The sequence below is a fragment of the Haliotis rufescens genome, unplaced genomic scaffold (genome assembly GCF_023055435.1).
Source record: "Haliotis rufescens isolate VD_foot unplaced genomic scaffold, xgHalRufe1.0.p SCAF_2, whole genome shotgun sequence".
NCBI lineage: Eukaryota > Metazoa > Mollusca > Gastropoda > Lepetellida > Haliotidae > Haliotis > Haliotis rufescens.
Window position 1 is genome coordinate 35,218,429 of NW_025963890.1, and position 22,793 is coordinate 35,241,221.

The 22,793-nt window shown below is 43.1% G+C and overlaps 1 protein-coding gene across 2 annotated transcripts; it reads left to right on the forward strand.

The window, feature by feature from the left end:
- Nucleotides 1-529: 529 nt before the first annotated feature.
- On the forward strand, nt 530-22,437 carry LOC124113081 (COBW domain-containing protein 1-like). 2 transcript variants are annotated; one of them, XM_048399857.1, is made up of 15 exons: nt 530-563; nt 1,830-2,000; nt 4,518-4,604; nt 5,493-5,589; nt 6,606-6,697; nt 12,756-12,815; nt 14,216-14,253; nt 15,135-15,181; nt 16,453-16,539; nt 17,229-17,273; nt 18,873-18,929; nt 19,303-19,363; nt 19,930-20,064; nt 20,994-21,120; nt 22,250-22,437. In XM_048399857.1, the coding sequence occupies exons 2-15, from the start codon at nt 1,919-1,921 to the stop codon at nt 22,312-22,314; spliced, it is 1,080 nt and encodes a 359-aa protein (XP_048255814.1). In that variant the 5' UTR covers nt 530-563; nt 1,830-1,918; the 3' UTR covers nt 22,315-22,437. The 2 variants fall into 2 exon arrangements, with proteins under 2 accessions (XP_048255814.1, XP_048255813.1); XM_048399856.1 differs by lacking the exon at nt 530-563 and adding an exon at nt 679-829.
- The last annotated feature ends 356 nt before the right edge of the window (nt 22,438-22,793 follow it).

A 22,793-nucleotide genomic window follows, 5' to 3' on the forward strand; every position in this document is an offset into this window, starting at 1 on the left:
CACGGGAACTTTTGTTGTTGAGTATAGTTTCTGGCATGCTTAAAGGACGTATCTCCTCCCTGCGAATTGCGGCGCCCTGTATAGTGGGTGAAGTTTGTTTTCAAGTACAAATTAAAGAAACTCACCTTCCACATTAAACAAATAAAATTCAAATACGACATACCGCCCATAACATGTAATTCTTATGTAATAGCAAATCTGGACGTCAATTGACTAAGCATTTGCTGATTGAGTGAGTGAGTTGGGTTTAACGACGCTTTGAACATCATTCCAGCTATACCCCGGCGTGTCAGTTTGATGTGGGATGAAAGCCCGAAGTGATGCAGGTCTCAGACGTTTACCACTTTGGTGAGTAATAACTGGTAATAAATATTTTGATTATAAATATCGAATTATGTGTGCACCATATTCATACAAAATAATGTAACAATCAATTCCAATTACTATAACCGATTTATATTTTTATTTGAACGTACTAGAAAACGTTCGTTTTCTCTGGGTATTTGTTTTGTGGTATTTGAGTATGGGTAATAAATCAGAGTTACTTCCCTTAGATAAACATCGTGAGTATGATATATCTTCCCCGTCTCTGCCTTGTGCACTACAAATAATTAATTAAAGATGACACATAGTACGAGAACAGCCTAGTGTAAGAATTCAAGCCTATGTATTCATGAGACAAATATCACTTGTTAAACTTTGCACCATGCAGCAGCAAAATTAAGGCTGCACGTTCGGTTTTCGATCAACATGATGTCGCTTGCCCAAGATGCATTTGGCATGTTTCTGTGGATGTTCGAAGAATAAATACCAATGATAATATCTACAGGTATATCTATTTCAAGGGACTATTATAAATGCCTATGATAATATCTGTAGACCTCTGGTTAAAATGGCCATATGAAAAAGTCAAAATGGTCATACTGGAAAATCAAAAAGGGCCATATTAGAAATGTAAAAATAAACATGCTGATTCTTATGGACAGTTTTGCTACAATTTACACACTTACAAGGCATGGTGATAGGCAACTATTGTAAGTGATCGACTTCACCCCTTGTTTATTAGACCCATCACTATGACACTGAGTCAAGCTGAAAGGGTCGTTGTCGGTAGATACCCCAGGTACATTTCTGTATACAGACAAATCAGAATACAGAAACGTACCCAGTACTCTTAACGATGCATGAGTCCACTTTCCTCAAACCGAAACCGGTTCATGTTGCACTTTTTTGCCTGAATACGACTCCGTGCTGGATAATGCTGTGTATCGCGGAATATTTATGTACGTCACTGTGTATGCTAGTTTTTTAATACTGCACGCTGGCATGCATCTCATACAACAGCATGATTGTTCCATTATGTAATGCGTACTGCCATGTTGAATTTTACCAGGGTTTGGCACCCAAGATATATGCATAGGTAATCGTTAGGTGCGTTGTGCAATACATCCTGCGGTGGAATGGACTCATCCTAGGGTAGCTTTCTGTATTCTGATTTTGGCTTAGGTACATTTCTGTAACAAAAACTACCTGGGGTACATTTCTGTAGTACGTGGCAACAAGGACCCCTTTAAGTCAATCCAGACAGTCTGGTCAGCACTGTATCAAACTCAAAGTATGTATTACAAAAGCTTATTACCAGCTTGATTAGTGAACACAACACATAGACAGGTTTCACTGATGATCAAAGTGTATTGTAATCCTTTGTATTACCGAAATAGATAGAGAAAACAAATAGAAGTTAACACTCTGCTTGATACATGTCTTTATACTTTTTCATGTAGCCATTTTGACTTGTTCCCCTCGGATCTATATTTCCTGTTTTCCAGCTTGACGTAGAATGTGTTGAAAGCCCTGACAGATAGCGAGAGTCATACCTGCATGACATAGTCACTGAGTGGAATAAGAACTGAAGACAATGTCTGATGATGAAGAAATTCCTGACCTTGTTCCGTCAGAAGCAAAAAAGGTTCCCATCACAATCATAACAGGATTTCTAGGTAAGATTAGGCAGAACTGATGTAGCGCTGGTTTGGATTTCATCATCTAGCATTGGTTACAATCTCATTAAAATCAGATCTTAGTTCTCGCTGCCGCTAAACAAAGATCTGAGGACATCCCATTATGGGTCACGTCAGATCGACCTTTCAAGATCTCTGACCGACCAATGGAATTACTGACAAGAAGTCGACATTAGCAAATCAGAAAGCAGCTTTCTCGTGCTCTAATTTCAAATTGGCGACTACGCTTCGAAACATATTTTGACAAGTTCTCGCTTAAAAATTTGAAATCTGAACAAAAGAACATTCTCGAATGGCTAATATATGGTCTAGATTGCATAGATTCAGTCGTTAAGCCCATAACTATTGTTCGCAACACCCCGCTTTAAAGTTTTCGAGGCTGCATGATAAGAAATCACATTCCGACTGTCACTTTCATGATCTGGTAAGCGACGCTCTGATTGGTCGGATGAAAGGTCGTTCTGACCCCTAATGGGATGTCCTCAGATCTTTGTTTAGTGGTAGCGAGAACTAAGATCTGATTTTAATGAGATTGGCATTGGTTATGAAGTAAAGTGTTTTTTACAATCTATCAGTGAAAATACTATTACTATATTTTTCAGCTGTAACTCATAAGTGAGTTAAAATTAAATGTCGCATCAGCATTATTTCAGCCATATAGCTACGTAAGTCATAAATAGCGTCAACTAGTTTCATGCAGATAGCCCTTTTAAGACATAGTGCACAGCTTTCTTGTCTGCATTGTGTCCAGCTCTGGTTGTCAGCTGCTATTCATGATGCGTGGCTGTGTGTATTCCAGGTTAGGATTGGTCCCCTGTAACCATGGTAACCTATGCTGGATCAGTATGTCATTGTATCCTGTCAACGTTGATTGTTGCTCACAATAGCAATCACTGGATTGTCTGGTCCAGTCTCGTTTAATTACAGGCTGCCTTGATATAGCTGGAATAATGCTGAGGCATTAAACAGCAAACAGAAAACATTACACATACACTATGGGGATTTTTGTTGCAGAATATTAAGCATCCTGGGTCCCGTTCCTCAAAGTGATCTTAGTGCTAAGGTGATTGTAAGTCCCATACTTTAACATAGGCTTACGATCATCGTAGCGCTAAGATCGCTTTGAGGAACAGGGCCCAGAGCCACATGGAGATTGGTGGTCACTATGGCTGCTACGTATACAGGGCATATAGGATATTTGAACAGTGACCACTATCCTCAAAGTGTCGTTGACTTGTTTACCCTGCTGTGTATTGATCATACCAACCTTGATTGCTTAACCAGCTGTTTACAGGTTGCCATGGTGATGCTTATGTCAACCAGCACCATGACCCCTACATGCCCAAGACCTGTTTGTTTGCACCCTGTCGGTATTCAAGCACCCCATGCTTGAGAGCCAACTCAAAAGGGGATTAGACGGTCAAAATGTGTGCCCTGGTTGATGATGATGCACCTGCCACCGTGTTGTCCATCGCTGATGATCGCTACCACCAGACTTGATTACATGCAGGCTGTGGTGATGTAGCAGGAATGTGGTAGACTGTGTTGATGATCTCTACCACCAGACTTGACTACATGCAGGCTGTGGTGATGTAGCAGGAATGTGGTAGACTGTGTTGATGATCGCTGCCACCAGACTTGACTACATGCAGGCTGTGGTGATGTAGCAGGAATGTGGTAGACTGTGTTGATGATCGCTACCACCAGACTTGACTACGTGCAGGATGTGGTGATGTAGTTGGAATGTGGTAGACTGTGTTGATGATTGCTACCACCAGACTTGACTACGTGCAGGCTGTGGTGATGTAGCAGGAATGTGGTAGACTGTGTTGATGATCGCTACCACCAGACTTGACTCCGTGCAGGCTGTGGTGATGTAGTTGGAATGTGGTAGACTGTGTTGATGATCGCTACCACCAGACTTGATTACATGCAGGCTGTGGTGATGTAGCAGGAATGTGGTAGACTGTGTTGATGATCGCTTCCACCAGACTTGATTACATGCAGGCTGTGGTGATGTAGTAGGAATGTGGTAGACTGTGTTGATGATCGCTACCACCAGACTTGATTACATGCAGGCTGTGGTGATGTAGCAGGAATGTGGTAGACTGTGTTGATGATCGCTACCACCAGACTTGACTACGTGCAGGCTGTGGTGATGTAGTTGGAATGTGGTAGACTGTGTTGATGATCGCTACCACCAGACTTGACTACGTGCAGGCTGTGGTGATGTAGTTGGAATGTGGTAGACTGTGTTGATGATCGCTACCACCAGACTTGACTACGTGCAGGCTGTGGTGATGTAGCAGGAATGTGGTAGACTGTGTTGATGATCGCTACCACCAGACTTGATTACATGCAGGCTGTGGTGATGTAGCAGGAATGTGGTAGACTGTGTTGATGATCGCTACCACCAGACTTGACTACGTGCAGGCTGTGGTGATGTAGCAGGAATGTGGTAGACTGTGTTGTAATGTAACACCTACTTGTCTCCAGGTGCAGGGAAGACAACTCTACTCAACTATGTTCTTACAGAACAACATGGGAAGAAGATTGCTGTAATTCTGAATGAGTTTGGGGAAGGTGAGTAGGGATCAGTGTTTGGAGATATTCATGAGAGTCAAGCACTCCTTGTCACAGACCTAATGTTAAAAGTTTATAAACATCTAATATTTAGGGGGGCGGTCAGGTAGCCTAGTGGTTAAAGTGTTCGCTCGTCACGCAGAAGACCCGGGCTCAATTCCCGACATGGGTACAATGTGTGAAGAAGCCCATTTCTGGTGTCCCCCAGCCGTCATATTGCTCGAATATTGCTAGAACCGGCATAAAACCATACTCTCTCACTCTAATACTTATATATGTGACATGATTTGTTTGTTTTTGATACTCATAATTAATATTTTATAATCATTTTCATTGAATGATGTATATTTTTCTTTTTTGTGTGTGCATTTCTATACCACCAGAAAATTAATGAGCACACTCCTTGATACAACTTGTGTTCCGAGACCCTCACTATATATAAGAATAGGCACAGGTACATTGGAAACTGGGAATCAAAACTTGCTGACTTGCAGCTGCTGACTAGTGACAGTTACCACAATTACCGGTACTAGTGCTTCTGTCCTACATCACTCTGACAACATCAGTCATAAAGGATATGGTTGTGTCTTTTTAGACATATGACTGGATGAAAATGGCTGCTGTTTTGAATTCACCTCTGGATACCTCTTATGCCTGATAGACTGATGCGATTGTGCGTGTGCAAGACCTTGAGTCTTTCTCAGGAAGCTGAGAATGCAGTTTTAATTCACACTGATGCATCCACTGGGGCAATACATTGTAAAAATGTCATGTCTTTTGAACATGAGTTGTTTCATAAGTGGTCTGTTGTTATTATTATTATCCTTATTATTTTTATCATTTTTATTATCATTGTCATTTTTGTTATTTTACTTATAATCATTACAGGAGATTCCATTGAGAAGTCTATGTCAGTTGGCCAACAGGGGGAGCTGTTTGAAGAATGGCTGGAGTTAAGGAACGGTTGTCTGTGCTGTTCTGTCAAGTAAGTTGGTCTGTGCTGTTGTGTCATGTATGTTGGTCTGTGCTGTTGTGTCTTGTAAGTTGGTCTGTGCTGTTGTGTCATGTAAGTTGGTCTGTGCTGTTGTGTCTTGTAAGTTGGTCTGTGCTGTTGTGTCATGTAAGTTGGTCTGTGCTGTTGTGTCATGTAAGTTGGTCTGTGCTGTTGTGTCATGTAAGATGGTCTGTGCTGTTGTGTCATGTAAGATGACCTGTGCTGTTGTGTCAAGTAAGTTGGTCTGTGCTGTTGTGTCATGTAAGTTGGTCTGTGCTGTTGTGTCAAGTAAGTTGGTCTGTGCTGTTGTGTCATGCAAGTTGGTCTGTGCTGTTGTGTCATGTAAGATGGTCTGTGCTGTTGTGTCATGTAAGTTGGCCTGTGCTGTTGTGTCATGTAAGTTGGTTTCTGTTGTTGTGTTGACCGCCTCCGTGGTCCAGTGGTAGAGCATTTGCACGAATAACGGAAGGTCTGGGATTTGATCCCTGGCCTCATCATACCAAAAGACGTTAACAGATGGTACTTGTTGTTACCCTGCCTGGCGCTTGGCAAGGACTGGTCGGCTCGGAGTCAGTATACTGTATCTGAGTGGGGTATTCATGTAAAACTGCTGCATGGTATCTCAGTGGGCTAGCACTATAAAATTAGCATCAGTCTTGACTAGTACAAGCAGACGCACATACACAAGCTTGCACGTCGCCATATAGCAATAATCTTGGATGTGACTTTTAAACCCCATTTCACCTCACTTCACCTGTTCTCTGAAGTAAGTTGGTCATGTTGTTCTGTCAGGTATTTTGGTCTCTGCTGTAAAAACAGAATATTTTAGCCGTTGCTTAAGAACACTTTTTAGGACCAGTATCATGGCCAAATAACATTGTCTTTTTTTAACATATTAGGCAAAATTATTTTTTTCTTATATTTTCGGTAACAAGCTATATATAACAAAATATGAAAAAAGAGAATTTTGGGAAGTGAGTCTACCTGTGTACATTTGTTTCCTCCAGGGACAGTGGGGTGAAGGCCATTGAGAACCTGATGACCAAGAGAGGGAAGTTTGACTACATTCTGCTGGAGACCACTGGTCTAGCTGACCCAGGTGACCACTCAGGACGACCACAGGGAGTGGCATCTCCACTGACCCTTGGGCCATTACACAGTCACATCCCGACTGACCCTTGTGTCATTACACAGTCACATCCACACTGAACCTTGGGTCATTACACAGTCACATCTGCACTGACCCTTGGGTCATTACATAGTCACATCTGCACTGACCCTTAGGTCATTACACAGTCACATCTGCACTGACCCTTAAGTCATTACATAGTCACATCTCCACTGAACCTTGGGTCATTACACAGTCACATCTGCACTGACCCTTAGGTCATTACACAGTCACATCTGCACTGACCCATGTGTCATTACACAGTCACATCCTCACTGACCCTTAGGCCAGTACACAGCCACATCCACACTGAACCTTGGGTCATTACAGTCACATCCACACTGAACCTTGGGTCATTACAGTCACATCCTCACTGACCCTTGGGTCATTACACAGTCACATCCACACTGAACCTTGGGTCATTACACAGTCACATCCCCACTGACCCTTAGGTCAGTACACAGTCACATCCCCACTGACCCGTAGGTCATTACACAGTCACATCCACACTGAACCTTGTGTGATTGATTACACAGTCACATCCCGACTGACCCTTGTGTCATTACACAGTCACATCCACACTGAACCTTGGGTCATTACACAGTCACATCTGCACTGAACCTTGGGTCATTACACAGTCACATCTGCACTGACCCTTGGGTCATTACACAGTCACATCCACACTGAACCTTGGGTCAGTACACAGTCACATCCACACTGACCCTTAGGTCATTACACAGTCACATCCACACTGAACCTTGTGTGATTGATTACACAGTCACATCCCGACTGACCCTTGTGTCATTACACAGTCACATCCACACTGAACCTTTGGTCATTACACAGTCACATCTGCACTGACCCTTGGGTCATTACATAGTCACATCTCCACTGAACCTTGGGTCATTACACAGTCACATCCACACTGACCCTTGGGTCATTACACAGTCACATCTGCACTGACCCTTTGGTCATTACACAGTCACATCTGCACTGACCCTTGGGTCATTACACAGTCACATCTGCACTGACCCATGTGTCATTACACAGTCACATCCTCACTGACCCTTAGGCCAGTACACAGCCACATCCCCACTGACCCTTGTGTCATTACACAGTCACATCCACACTGAACCTTGGGTCATTACAGTCACATCCTCACTGACCCTTGTGTCATTACACAGTCACATCCACACTGAACCTTGGGTCATTACACAGTCACATCCCCACTGACCCTTAGGTCAGTACACAGTCACATCCCCACTGACCCTTGTGTCATTACACAGTCACATCCACACTGAACCTTGTGTGATTGATTACACAGTCACATCCCGACTGACCCTTGTGTCATTACACAGTCACATCCACACTGAACCTTGGGTCATTACACAGTCACATCTGCACTGACCCTTGGGTCATTACATAGTCACATCTCCACTGAACCTTGTGTCATTACACAGTCACATCCTCACTGACCCTTGGGCCATTACACAGTCACATCCTCACTGACCCTTTGGTCATTACACAGTCACATCCTCACTGACCCTTAGGTCATTACACAGTCACATCCACACTGAACCTTGGGTCATTACACAATCACATCCACACTGACCCTTGTGTCAGTACACAGTCACATCCCCACTGACCCTTGTGTCATTACACAGTCACATCCACACTGAACCTTGTGTGATTGATTACACAGTCACATCCCGACTGACCCTTGTGTCATTACACAGTCACATCCACACTGAACCTTGGGTCATTACACAGTCACATCTGCACTGACCCTTGGGTCATTACATAGTCACATCTCCACTGAACCTTAGGTCATTACACAGTCACATCAACACTGAACCTTGGGTCATTACACAGTCACATCCTCACTGACCCTTAGGTCATTACACAGTCACATCTGCACTGACCCTTAGGTCATTACATAGTCACATCTCCATTGAACCTTGGGTCATTACACAGTCACATCCACACTGACCCTTGGGTCATTACACAGTCACATCTGCACTGACCCATGTGTCATTACACAGTCACATCCTCACTGACCCTTAGGCCAGTACACAGCCACATCCCCACTGACCCTTGTGTCATTACACAGTCACATCCACACTGAACCTTGGGTCATTACAGTCACATCCTCACTGACCCTTGTGTCATTACACAGTCACATCCACACTGAACCTTGGGTCATTACACAGTCACATCCCCACTGACCCTTAGGTCAGTACACAGTCACATCCCCACTGACCCTTGTGTCATTACACAGTCACATCCACACTGAACCTTGTGTGATTGATTACACAGTCACATCCCGACTGACCCTTGTGTCATTACACAGTCACATCCACACTGAACCTTGGGTCATTACACAGTCACATCTGCACTGACCCTTGGGTCATTACATAGTCACATCTCCACTGAACCTTCTTGTCATTACACAGTCACATCCTCACTGACCCTTGGGCCATTACACAGTCACATCCTCACTGACCCTTTGGTCATTACACAGTCACATCCTCACTGACCCTTAGGTCATTACACAGTCACATCCACACTGAACCTTGGGTCATTACACAATCACATCCACACTGACCCTTGTGTCAGTACACAGTCACATCCCCACTGACCCTTGTGTCATTACACAGTCACATCCACACTGAACCTTGTGTGATTGATTACACAGTCACATCCCGACTGACCCTTGTGTCATTACACAGTCACATCCACACTGAACCTTGGGTCATTACACAGTCACATCTGCACTGACCCTTGGGTCATTACATAGTCACATCTCCACTGAACCTTAGGTCATTACACAGTCACATCAACACTGAACCTTGGGTCATTACACAGTCACATCCTCACTGACCCTTAGGTCATTACACAGTCACATCCACACTGACCCTTGGGTCATTACACAGTCACATCTGCACTGACCCTTGGGCCATTACACAGTCACATCCTCACTGACCCTTGGGTCATTACACAGTCACATCCCCACTGACCCTTAGGTCAGTACACAGTCACATCCCCACTGACCCTTGTGTCATTACACAGTCACATCCACACTGAACCTTGTGTGATTGATTACACAGTCACATCCCGACTGACCCTTGTGTCATTACACAGTCACATCCACACTGAACCTTGGGTCATTACACAGTCACATCTGCACTGACCCTTGGGTCATTACACAGTCACATCCACACTGACCCTTGTGTCATTACACAGTCACATCCACACTGAACCTTGGGTCATTACACAGTCACATCCACACTGACCCTTAGGTCATTACACAGTCACATCCACACTGAACCTTGTGTGATTGATTACACAGTCACATCCCGACTGACCCTTGTGTCATTACACAGTCACATCCACACTGAACCTTTGGTCATTACACAGTCACATCTGCACTGACCCTTGGGTCATTACATAGTCACATCTCCACTGAACCTTGGGTCATTACACAGTCACATCCACACTGACCCTTGGGTCATTACACAGTCACATCTGCACTGACCCTTTGGTCATTACACAGTCACATCTGCACTGACCCTTGGGTCATTACACAGTCACATCTGCACTGACCCATGTGTCATTACACAGTCACATCCTCACTGACCCTTAGGCCAGTACACAGCCACATCCCCACTGACCCTTGTGTCATTACACAGTCACATCCACACTGAACCTTGGGTCATTACAGTCACATCCTCACTGACCCTTGTGTCATAACACAGTCACATCCACACTGAACCTTGGGTCATTACACAGTCACATCCCCACTGACCCTTAGGTCAGTACACAGTCACATCCCCACTGACCCTTGTGTCATTACACAGTCACATCCACACTGAACCTTGTGTGATTGATTACACAGTCACATCCCGACTGACCCTTGTGTCATTACACAGTCACATCCACACTGAACCTTGGGTCATTACACAGTCACATCTGCACTGACCCTTGGGTCATTACATAGTCACATCTCCACTGAACCTTGTGTCATTACACAGTCACATCCTCACTGACCCTTGGGCCATTACACAGTCACATCCTCACTGACCCTTTGGTCATTACACAGTCACATCCTCACTGACCCTTAGGTCATTACACAGTCACATCCACACTGAACCTTGGGTCATTACACAATCACATCCACACTGACCCTTGTGTCAGTACACAGTCACATCCCCACTGACCCTTGTGTCATTACACAGTCACATCCACACTGAACCTTGTGTGATTGATTACACAGTCACATCCCGACTGACCCTTGTGTCATTACACAGTCACATCCACACTGAACCTTGGGTCATTACACAGTCACATCTGCACTGACCCTTGGGTCATTACATAGTCACATCCTCACTGACCCTTAGGTCATTACATAGTCACATCTCCACTGAACCTTGGGTCATTACACAGTCACATCCACACTGACCCTTGGGTCATTACACAGTCACATCCACACTGACCCATGTGTCATTACACAGTCACATCCTCACTGACCCTTAGGCCAGTACACAGCCACATCCCCACTGACCCTTGTGTCATTACACAGTCACATCCACACTGAACCTTGGGTCATTACAGTCACATCCTCACTGACCCTTGTGTCATTACACAGTCACATCCACACTGAACCTTGGGTCATTACACAGTCACATCCCCACTGACCCTTAGGTCAGTACACAGTCACATCCCCACTGACCCTTGTGTCATTACACAGTCACATCCACACTGAACCTTGTGTGATTGATTACACAGTCACATCCCGACTGACCCTTGTGTCATTACACAGTCACATCCACACTGAACCTTGGGTCATTACACAGTCACATCTGCACTGACCCTTGGGTCATTACATAGTCACATCTCCACTGAACCTTCTTGTCATTACACAGTCACATCCTCACTGACCCTTGGGCCATTACACAGTCACATCCTCACTGACCCTTAGGTCATTACACAGTCACATCCACACTGAACCTTGGGTCATTACACAATCACATCCACACTGACCCTTGTGTCAGTACACAGTCACATCCCCACTGACCCTTGTGTCATTACACAGTCACATCCACACTGAACCTTGTGTGATTGATTACACAGTCACATCCCGACTGACCCTTGTGTCATTACACAGTCACATCCACACTGAACCTTGGGTCATTACACAGTCACATCTGCACTGACCCTTGGGTCATTACATAGTCACATCTCCACTGAACCTTAGGTCATTACACAGTCACATCAACACTGAACCTTGGGTCATTACACAGTCACATCCTCACTGACCCTTAGGTCATTACACAGTCACATCTGCACTGACCCTTAGGTCATTACATAGTCACATCTCCACTGAACCTTGGGTCATTACACAGTCACATCCACACTGACCCTTGGGTCATTACACAGTCACATCTGCACTGACCCATGTGTCATTACACAGTCACATCCTCACTGACCCTTGGGCCATTACACAGTCACATCCTCACTGACCCTTTGGTCATTACACAGTCACATCCACACTGACCCTTGGGTCATTACACAGTCACATCTGCACTGACCCTTGGGCCATTACACAGTCACATCCTCACTGACCCTTGGGTCATTACACAGTCACATCCCCACTGACCCTTAGGTCAGTACACAGTCACATCCCCACTGACCCTTGTGTCATTACACAGTCACATCCACACTGAACCTTGTGTGATTGATTACACAGTCACATCCCGACTGACCCTTGTGTCATTACACAGTCACATCCACACTGAACCTTGGGTCATTACACAGTCACATCTGCACTGACCCTTGGGTCATTATACAGTCACATCCCCACTGACCCTTGGGCCATTTCACAGTCACATCCTCACTGACCCCCAGGGGTTACTAGACAGTCACATTCTATCTTCCTCAGTGTTAATTACTGTTGTGGGCATCACTATAAAGCAATGTATGTCTTGTACAGGTCCTATTGCCTCCATGTTCTGGCTGGACGAGGAGCTCTGCAGCGACGTGTTCCTGGATGGTCAGTGCCTTATCTCTGTTCTACTTTGTGTTTGGCAAAATTGTGTTGTCAAATTCCAGTTTCAGCGATTGCAGGGGTTTAGAAAATGAATTCAACAATTTTTAAATTAGTATGAAAACAATGTATCAAGGTTCATACAGATATGGAAGCCTAAAATTCAACACCTTTTCTAGGCTTTTCAAGGCTTTCAACTGTCATTTTCAAGGCTTTTTTGTTGGGGTTATTAGCCTTTGTCTGTCAATATTTAATTCCAACAGGATTTATTTTTACAACAAATAATTTAAATAAATTAAGTCTGTCATGAATTTTAATACTTTTTGCCATTTTGTACAAATTCAAGGCTTTTCAATTGTGGTATTTTGTTGATTTTCAAGGCTTTTCAAGATTGACACTAAAAATCAAGGCGTTTCAAGCGGGACCTTAAACTTCAAGGCCTTTCCCAACCTGTATGAACCTTGTGTCTGCGCTGGTCTGTGTATTTTTGACCTGTCAGTAGATGAGGATTGAATATGGCTACTTAAATTTGAAAATTTGATGTGACTTCATGTCTTGTTCATGACGCCATAAATTGATTACGTTACGTCATCTGAACAAGAGGCTGCCTTCAGTGGAGTTTCTCTGTAGGGTTGACATGTCATCCTTTTTCTTCATCTTCTTTAATAATGTCAATGAATAAAAATATACAGTGAGTGAATGCGTGATTTGGGTTTAACGCCCCTTTTAACAGTATTCCAGTTATGTTGCATCGTGTCAGCTTAATGTGGGAGGAAAACCTGATATGATGCAGGTCTCAGATGTTTACCACTTCGGTGAAACCCACGAGCACGGGCATGGTGCTGACAAACCTAGGAACATAATCGGGTTGAACCGGGATTCGAACCCACAATCATAGGTTTCTGGCGTGTCCAAGGGACACAACTGTGCACAGTGAATCGCGGCGCCTTAGACGACTGGGCCACCCATGCCCCCTAAAAATATATAGCCTTTGAAAGGCATTTAGAAGTGATGCACATATAGGAAGAGAATATGCTTACTCCTTCACCTGATAGAGGAGTAAGCATATATACTCCGAAACGTCGTGTTCCTCACAATAAAGAAGTTGACATCCACACATTCTCTTCCTTATGTGTATTATATAGAATAACCTTGGAACTACGGATTATATGTCCCGCATGAAGAAATGCTGTGAATCACTTGCCAAAGTCTCAGGATTAACACCATTCATTCATCTGGGGCAGATAATCTGTAAGTCCTTGTAGTCCATTGGATATTCTCCAAATGTAGCTAAAAAGTGGGTAAAAATCCCCATCTGTCACTGTCATTCTCACTCCATCTTGCCCGTATTGTGCATCCAGCTTTGTGCATCCAGCGTTGTATGACATCTTGCGACACTCTTCCAGGTATACTGACGGTGGTGGATGCCAAGTTCTGTCATCAGGTATGTCAGCTTGTATTGTTTGCGTTTTATTTGGTTTATGTTTTTTATCATATCTTTTTTCCAAAACCATGTGATAAAAAGCTGACTTGTTGTCTTAGTAGGTCAGTCGTCCATCGCTGTGACTTGAATGCTTGTTTAGCACGTATCGTGTATTGTGTATTGTGTATTATGTATCATGTATCATGTATCATGTATCGTGTATCGTGTATTGTGTATCGTGTATCGTGTATCGTGTATTGGTCATTCAGTCACTTACTATGTAAAAGTGGCATGTTACACCGATGCATCGGTGGATCACAATGTTTTACATCTCAGTACAAGTATCGATCACAGTCACACACTAAGTAAACAGTATCTATTCTTACTTTAAATGTATTCTTTAATAAATGTTACACCGAACACTAATTACGAGTGAAAATGAGTAGAAAACATAAATATTTTCATCCATTGCACCATACTTGACACTGCCAACTGTAAATCATCAGTGTGCCAGGTATTTGTCCATCCTCTTTATGAAAAATTGGCTTAATGGATAAGAGCATTTACAAGTATGGTGATACAACTTGATCGTGAGCAAAGTATCATGATACGTATTGGAGCGCACAGTTGGTGTATCATCCCGGCCAAGACTATGGCTGAGATGCAAACAATAAATGAAATGATATTGCTAACTTGGTCCAGTTACTGGTAGCTTGCGAGAAGCATCCTTTGCATTCCGGAACATGAATGTCTACTTGACTTGGAAATTAAGTGTATGGGCTGCGTGGTGGTCCCTGGAGGAGTTTTAGACAGAGCACACAGATGCATGCGTGATGATGTGAATCATTTCTGTAACTAGTTAAGGTTCTGACTGATTATGTTTTTGTTCAACATTTTTCCAGCAACTCGGGGAACAGAAGGAAGATGGGACCATTAATGAAGCGCAAAGGTAGAAATTAGAAATAAAAATTAGTCCAAGATATTAGGATAAAAACAATTTATGGAGTACAGGACTCCACACTATTGCTGGTATTACCCCAGCCTATGGATCAGTATGCTTTCTATTCTCAGCTCCCTGGGGAGTATACAACCCACACTGTCTGTTATACACTAGGAGGTTTAGCTTCACATTAAGATTTCCTCCTGCCCGACACCCATGTGCTGCTGGGGGAAAACAGGCTCATTACAAGCAGTCACTGTTCACATTTTTATTAGCTCACCTGGCCTTAAAGTCATCGCAATTGGAAAAGATATTTATGGTTTTTACACTGCCTTTGTTGTACAAAATGTGATGAAATTTCGTATGTCTTTAGTTAGTGGTGGGATACAACATTATGACCTTATTTTGATAATGCCCTTCAATTTGTCTTTAATGCATATTTGGCTCTGTAAACTTCTTCTTCCCAGAACATGCTTAAACTTCCAGAATGAGGGAGCTGAACTGTTTCACATATTTTGTAAAAAAAATTAGATGGTAGTTTTTTCGTTTCCAGTGTTTATACAGAAATATTTGAATAGCAATACTGAGAGCAGCTTTTGGTATGTGGCTCTCTTTGCTGACATTTCTAACTGTTGATTACATATCCAGGTGAGCTACAGTGCAGTGGCACTATTTCTACCTGTGTTTCAGTGATGGATAGGTTCTCAGTAGTTAAGATTGCAGATTCACCCATTCACCTACTCTCCTGTGCTATTGTCGCTGGAATTCTTTTTGTACACATACCGTAATCGGCGTAATAAGCGCCCCACTCTAATAAGCGCCCACGGTGATATTTGCTAATATATTGGCTAGTGAACAAACAATCCCAATTAGCACCCCTTCCGATTGAGCAATGTACACAAGACGTATTTATTTGTGTATAATACGCACTCATATTTTTATACACCCTTAATCATGTTAATTATGGGCAATTAAATTCTGTAAAAATATATTTGTTGTATAAAAACATTTCAGGCTGTCAGCATAAACCATGAAATTTACGATCTTTCACCTCTGTTTTTTCACCAAAATAACATTCTAATAAGAGCCCCCTATTTCTAATTTTGAGAGCACCCTAGGCGCTTCTTACTTCGTATCCGGTATATCAAATTTCATAATAATTATCATTCAGTATGCAGTGTAGTGCTTTGAAGTATGAGAATTAGAGCTAATCACAATCATGTTTTGTAACAGTTTCCATAGTAACCACATAGTAGGCTGGTACTGATTGGTTGTTTCAGACAGATAGCCCTGGCAGACGTGATCCTAGTAAACAAGACAGACCTTGCATCTCCAGACAAAATAAACAGCCTGCGAGAAGAAATCAGGTGAAATACAAGTCTGTAGTTACCTTTTGGTAGCTAAATGAGAGCAAGGCTTGACATCTAGGATCTCAGCATTGCTGTAATAATTACTAAATATCAATGGGTAGCACTACTTTGTGGACAATACTTTTATCACAGCATGTTCTCCAAGCTTCATTTACTCCTGTTCACAAACTATGTTTTGGATGTTTTTAGTCCATTCCCTTTCATGAGTTTTCTGGTATTGTATTGTGTATTGCCTCATGATCTTGCTTTCAAGATATATATTGTATTGTGACATATATCTAGTCATTTCCTGTGTTGATCGAATATATGATTCCTTAATTTGAGACCTGTGAAGATCTGGGGTAGCATAGGCCTTCAGCAACCAATGCATGTCAGAAAAGACGACTAACGGGATTGGGTTGTCAGGCTCGCTGACTTGGTTGATGCATGTCATTGATCTCAATTACAAGGATCCATGCTCATGATGTCAATCACAGGATTGTCTGGTCCAGACTCGATTATTTTACAGACCGCCATCATATAGCTGGAATATTGCTGAGTGTGGCGTGAAAACAAAAAACAACAAACAACATTGATTTGACAAGTGCTGGATATTTATTAATCATAATTTATCATATCCTGTACTGTAACCTGAACTGTAGGCTACATATTGTTGCAAACAAAGTGAAACTTGTTTTTCTGTTCAGGAGTATCAACAGCTTTGCCAAAGTGAGGGAAACAACTCGAGCCAAGTGAGTGTTTATATCATCATGATAGTGACTCTGACCCTGCCTGGTGATGGAGGCTGTCTCACGGACTGGAGACTCCATTCAGATGGACTTACTGCGAGTTCTTCAATACCAAAATATCACATTTCAAAAGATCATATGTGAAACTACCAATAGCCAGATTCCAGACCAGACTAGGTCCCCGTACCCCATGCTTGTATCCCTGTTGGGGGTGGTGGAGGGGTGGGATTCCAGACCAGACTAGGTCCCCGTACCCCATGCTTGTATCCCTGTTGGGGGTGGTGGGATTCCAGACCAGACTAGGTCATTGTACCCCATGCTTGTATCTCTGTTGGGGGTGGTGGAGGGGTGGGATTCCAGACCAGACTAGGTCATTGTACCCCATGCTTGTATCTCTGTTGGGGGTGGTGGAGGGGTGGGATTCCAGACCAGACTAGGTCCCCGTACCCCATGCTTGTATCCCTGTTGGGGGTGGTGGAGGGGTGGGATTCCAGACCAGACTAGGTCCCCGTACCCCATGCTTGTATCTCTGTTGGGGGTGGTGGAGGGGTGGGATTCCAGACCAGACTAGGTCCCCGTACCCCATGCTTGTATCCCTGTTGGGGGTGGTGGAGGGGTGGGATTCCAGACCAGACTAGGTCCCCGTACCCCATGCTTGTATCCCTGTTGGGGGTGGTGGGATTCCAGACCAGACTAGGTCATTGTACCCCATGCTTGTATCTCTGTTGGGGGTGGTGGAGGGGTGGGATTCCAGACCAGACTAGGTCATTGTACCCCATGCTTGTATCTCTGTTGGGGGTGGTGGAGGGGTGGGATTCCAGACCAGACTAGGTCCCCGTACCCCATGCTTGTATCCCTGTTGGGGGTGGTGGAGGGGTGGGATTCCAGACCAGACTAGGTCCCCGTACCCCATGCTTGTATCTCTGTTGGGGGTGGTGGAGGGGTGGGATTCCAGACCAGACTAGGTCATTGTACCCCATGCTTGTATCTCTGTTGGGGGTGGTGGAGGGGTGGGATTCCAGACCAGACTAGGTCATTGTACCCCATGCTTGTATCTCTGTTGGGGGTGGTGGAGGGGTGGGATTCCAGACCAGACTAGGTCCCCGTACCCCATGCTTGTATCCCTGTTGGGGGTGGTGGAGGGGTGGGATTCCAGACCAGACTAGGTCCCCGTACCCCATGCTTGTATCTCTGTTGGGGGTGGTGGAGGGGTGGGATTCCAGACCAGACTAGGTCATTGTACCCCATGCTTGTATCCCTGTTGGGGGTGGTGGAGGGGTGGGATTCCAGACCAGACTAGGTCCCCGTACCCCATGCTTGTATCCCTGTTGGGGGTGGTGGAGGGGTGGGATTCCAGACCAGACTAGGTCCCCGTACCCCATGCTTGTATCTCTGTTGGGGGTGGTGGGATTCCAGACCAGACTAGGTCCCCGTACCCCATGCTTGTATCCCTGTTGGGGGTGGTGGGATTCCAGACCAGACTAGGTCCCCGTACCCCATGCTTGTATCTCTGTTTGGGGTGGTGGAGGGTAGGGATTCCAGACCAGACTAGGTCCCTTGGCCTCCATTTCAGCACCATATTATTGTGCGGGGTTGTTGTAGGTGCAGTCTGGATGACGTGCTGGACGTGAATGCATACGGAGGTCAAGGTCATGCAAGGTACAGTACATGTAACTATATATATATATATATATGAAATCCTAAAACATTGCCGACTGTCAGTATTCAAAATGTCAAGTGTTTAATTGTCATTTCGAATGTAATGAACTTTCAAATTGAAAATATTTTTCTCCTGTGAAGAATGAATGTTTCCAGCATCTACCTCAGCAAATATACTGCATGCTGTTATACACAGTGTCCCAGCCTTGAGTGTCTGAGGGCTGTCATTTGATAATAACATATGTGTGCTAGTCCGAGATTTATGATAAATACCTGTACACACACCTGCATATTTACTTTTATGAATGTATAGAGATTTAATATTTTAATTAAAACATAGTCAGGCAACTCACAATGAATGTCATGTTGTCAGTATGGAAGAGCTGTTTGAGAGCCGAGGTTTCCACAAGGATGAGCAACACCATATTGACAAGGTGAGCTATACCATACTACTCAATCTTTGTTTGCTGGCGATTAGGTGCCTTTTGTTTGTTTGTTTGTTTGTTGTTTAACCCCACAGTCAGGAATATTCCAGCCATATGATGACAGTCTATAAATAATAGAGTCTGGACTAGACAATCCAGTGATTGACATCATGAGAATCGATTGCATCCATGCAACTGGGATACGATGACATTAATCAACCAAGTCCCGTTAGTTGCCTCTAAAGACATGCATAGTCCCCTCTTGCATGGGTTGCTGAAGACCTATTCTACTCGGGTTCTTCATGGGCTACTCACTCTGATAGTGTGGGTTTGAAACCTGGATGTGACTCAACCAACAAAGTACTAGAATTTGTACTTAAAAAAGAACTCGTAATCCCCAAAATAACATTTGTTAAGATAAGTTATACATTATAAATAATACACTTGGACTTCCTTGTTTTGTTGAATATGAATTGTCACTCGTCTGTCTTCCTGCCCCTGATAGTGCTGTCATGGTCATGGTACAGTCAGTGGTCACCATGCAGTACTGCATGATGTTGTTGGTGTTGTTACAGAGTGTGCGGACAGTTACGGTAGAGGTGGAGAGGGAGTTGTCACAGTCAGCGCTGGAAGACTTCCTGCAGAACCTTTTGTGGGAGAGGCTGGTGAAGACGTCGGAGGGAGACGTGACGGAAATACTCCGTCTGAAGGTGAGGGGAAACTGATGGATTATATGATTTTGGATATCATACAGTTTCAGATGGCCATGTTCATCATGATTACTCGCGCTATAACAAAGACAATTGTAACTACTCAGATGATGGCTTGTTTGAAGATAAAGTTGTCTGTGATAAGTGAGTGAGATGTTTTACAGTTGTTCTTGTGATTAGCAAGAAAACTACATATGTTTAAGCATCCCAAATCCCATAACACTAGGATATGTATACAGAATGAAGCTTATGATATCAACTACTCAATAGAAGTTAAGGACCATTTGATTCATTGATATTACTATTGTTAATCTGCAGAATGATATGAATGAACCAGGTTGTCCTTAACTTATTTTGAGTTGTATACATTACCATCATATCATCGCAAACCCCTGGTGTGTTGATGAATTCATTCATCTTTCCAGGTACATGTACTGTCGTGCATTTGTCAGACATACTCAGCATCAAATTTTTGTTTTGATAAACTTTTCCTGCAAAAGGCAGTTCCCACTATTGAGGGGTGACAAGAGCCGGTCAGTTGCCTCCTGCATCTCCTATGGGGAACATTTTCTCTCGCACTCTGAGACTTCTTGTTGGAATACTTGGTTTACTTATCTACTTGAACCAAATTACACAAATGTTGAATAAAATGGTTTTTTTTTTAGAAAACTGTTTTTTCTTCCAGCTGAGTCTATAAGGTGATTTCAGAAATCAAAAACCCTTCCAAGGTGATCCAGTACAGGATGCAAAGAAAGACTTTTACTTGTCATACCAAAACCACTTAATAATTTTACCATTTGTACCAGACTTAAAATGCTTTGAAAAAAATATCGTGGTTTTAAGTTTTGTTTTTAGTTTGACCATCACCCCAACTGCGTTTGAAAGTAGGATTTTGTGTTCTGCTGTACATGTTCCTCCTTTTATTTCAGGGTGTTGTATCGATACAAGGCAATCCGCGGAGACTTGTACTGCAGGCGGTGCATCAGTTGTATGACTCGCAGGTCACAACGCCGTGGGAGGAGGGAGAGTCTCGCACCAGCAGGGTGGTGTTTATAGGTAGGCCTTTCAGAATGAACATATGTACCAGTCAAATTAAAATAAGATCTTTTACTCCGAACAATACATCTCTGCATAAAGATCTGATAACTCCTCCATCAGTGTTGTATCAAGTGAACTTTCTAATCATCAAGTTGGCGTTGAGGTGTTTCCATGTTCACATTCAGAGCAGGATTTCTTGAAAAATAAATTTAAACAGCCAGTTCCGAATGTAGATAATAAGGGACTCACCATTATATTGTTGTGGATATTTGATACACCTTGTTGTTTCTGGGTGTCTTGGCATGTACACTCAAAAGGGTGAGCAAAGCATTCAGAGCAGGATTTCTGTATCTCAAAAAATAGATTTAAACAGCCAGCTCCGAATGTAGATAATAATGGCTTCACCATCATATTGTTGTGGATATTTGATACACCTTGATGTTTCTGTACAGGATGTTGCTCATAATATCAATCACTAGTTTGTCTGGTCCAGACTCAATTATTTACAGGCTCCAGTGATACATCTGGAATATTGCTGAGTGTAGCGTTACACACAACGAGATAAACAAATGATATACTGTAAATCTTGAAATTAACGCGTGCATGAATTAAATGTGAAAAATGTGAGTGGTCTTTGTTCGCATTAATGAAACTTAGCATTTATGTATCCAAAATGACTATCACCAATAAGACGGATTTTGATTCGCATTTTTGGCTAGGAGTCAGCAGTCATATTAATTTGGAGACGCATTAATTTCAAGATTTACAGTATATAATTTTATTTACACTTACTTAAAACAATTGAGCATCGTTTGACAACTTTAGATAAACTTTATGTCAAACCATAAAACTTGAAAAGATAAAATAAAGTTGAGTTTCTTTGCTATCTTTTGATTTTGAAACTTGTTTTATGATGTATTGTATGTATATTGATAAAGTATTCCAACAGGTCGGATGGGAACCAGCATCCTTGTCCAATAACAGCCAGCTTGGAATCTCAGTTCCCTCCTGACCATAAGTGTTTCATGGTTCCCCGACACATATGTAATTGTAAGTTAAGTTGACGATCTCTGGCCAGCTGAATGAGACAGATGTGTGTAAGAAGCAACACTAAAACCTCAAGCTTAACATGGTCTTATATTTTCAGGGAGAAATTTGGACAAACAAGTGTTACAAGATCATTTAAGGAAATGTGTTCAGTCCAACAGATGATCCATGGAATGTTTGACCGAGGTCTTCAGTGTGAATATTGTGAGGATGGACTTGTTTTTAACTTCACCAATTAATGTATGTCATAAACTGACCATTCGAGACTGTAATAAACTATCAAAAGTATCTTGGAGTTCATCTTGGAGTTCATCTTGGAGTTCATCTTGGACCATGCTGTTAGTGAACAGAATCTTACCTCAGATTTTCTTGGTTTTCTGGAAGTTTTTGGTTGTGTTCATCCTGTATATCCTTCCTTTGACATATTTTCCCCTTCCTTGCAGTATATTTCTGCCTATTTCTGTTTATTTACACAGTTTACAGCAGTTCATTGTTGCTTCCTCTGGTTCTTCTTCAGGACTGGCACTTTCAGTGGAGAGTTGCTCCTGTTTGGAATTCTTAGGCCCCTGGTTATTCAATGCAAAACCAAGCTCCTTACAGTTCCTATGTGGTTGATGGTTTTGTTTCTCACAGTCGACTGCATC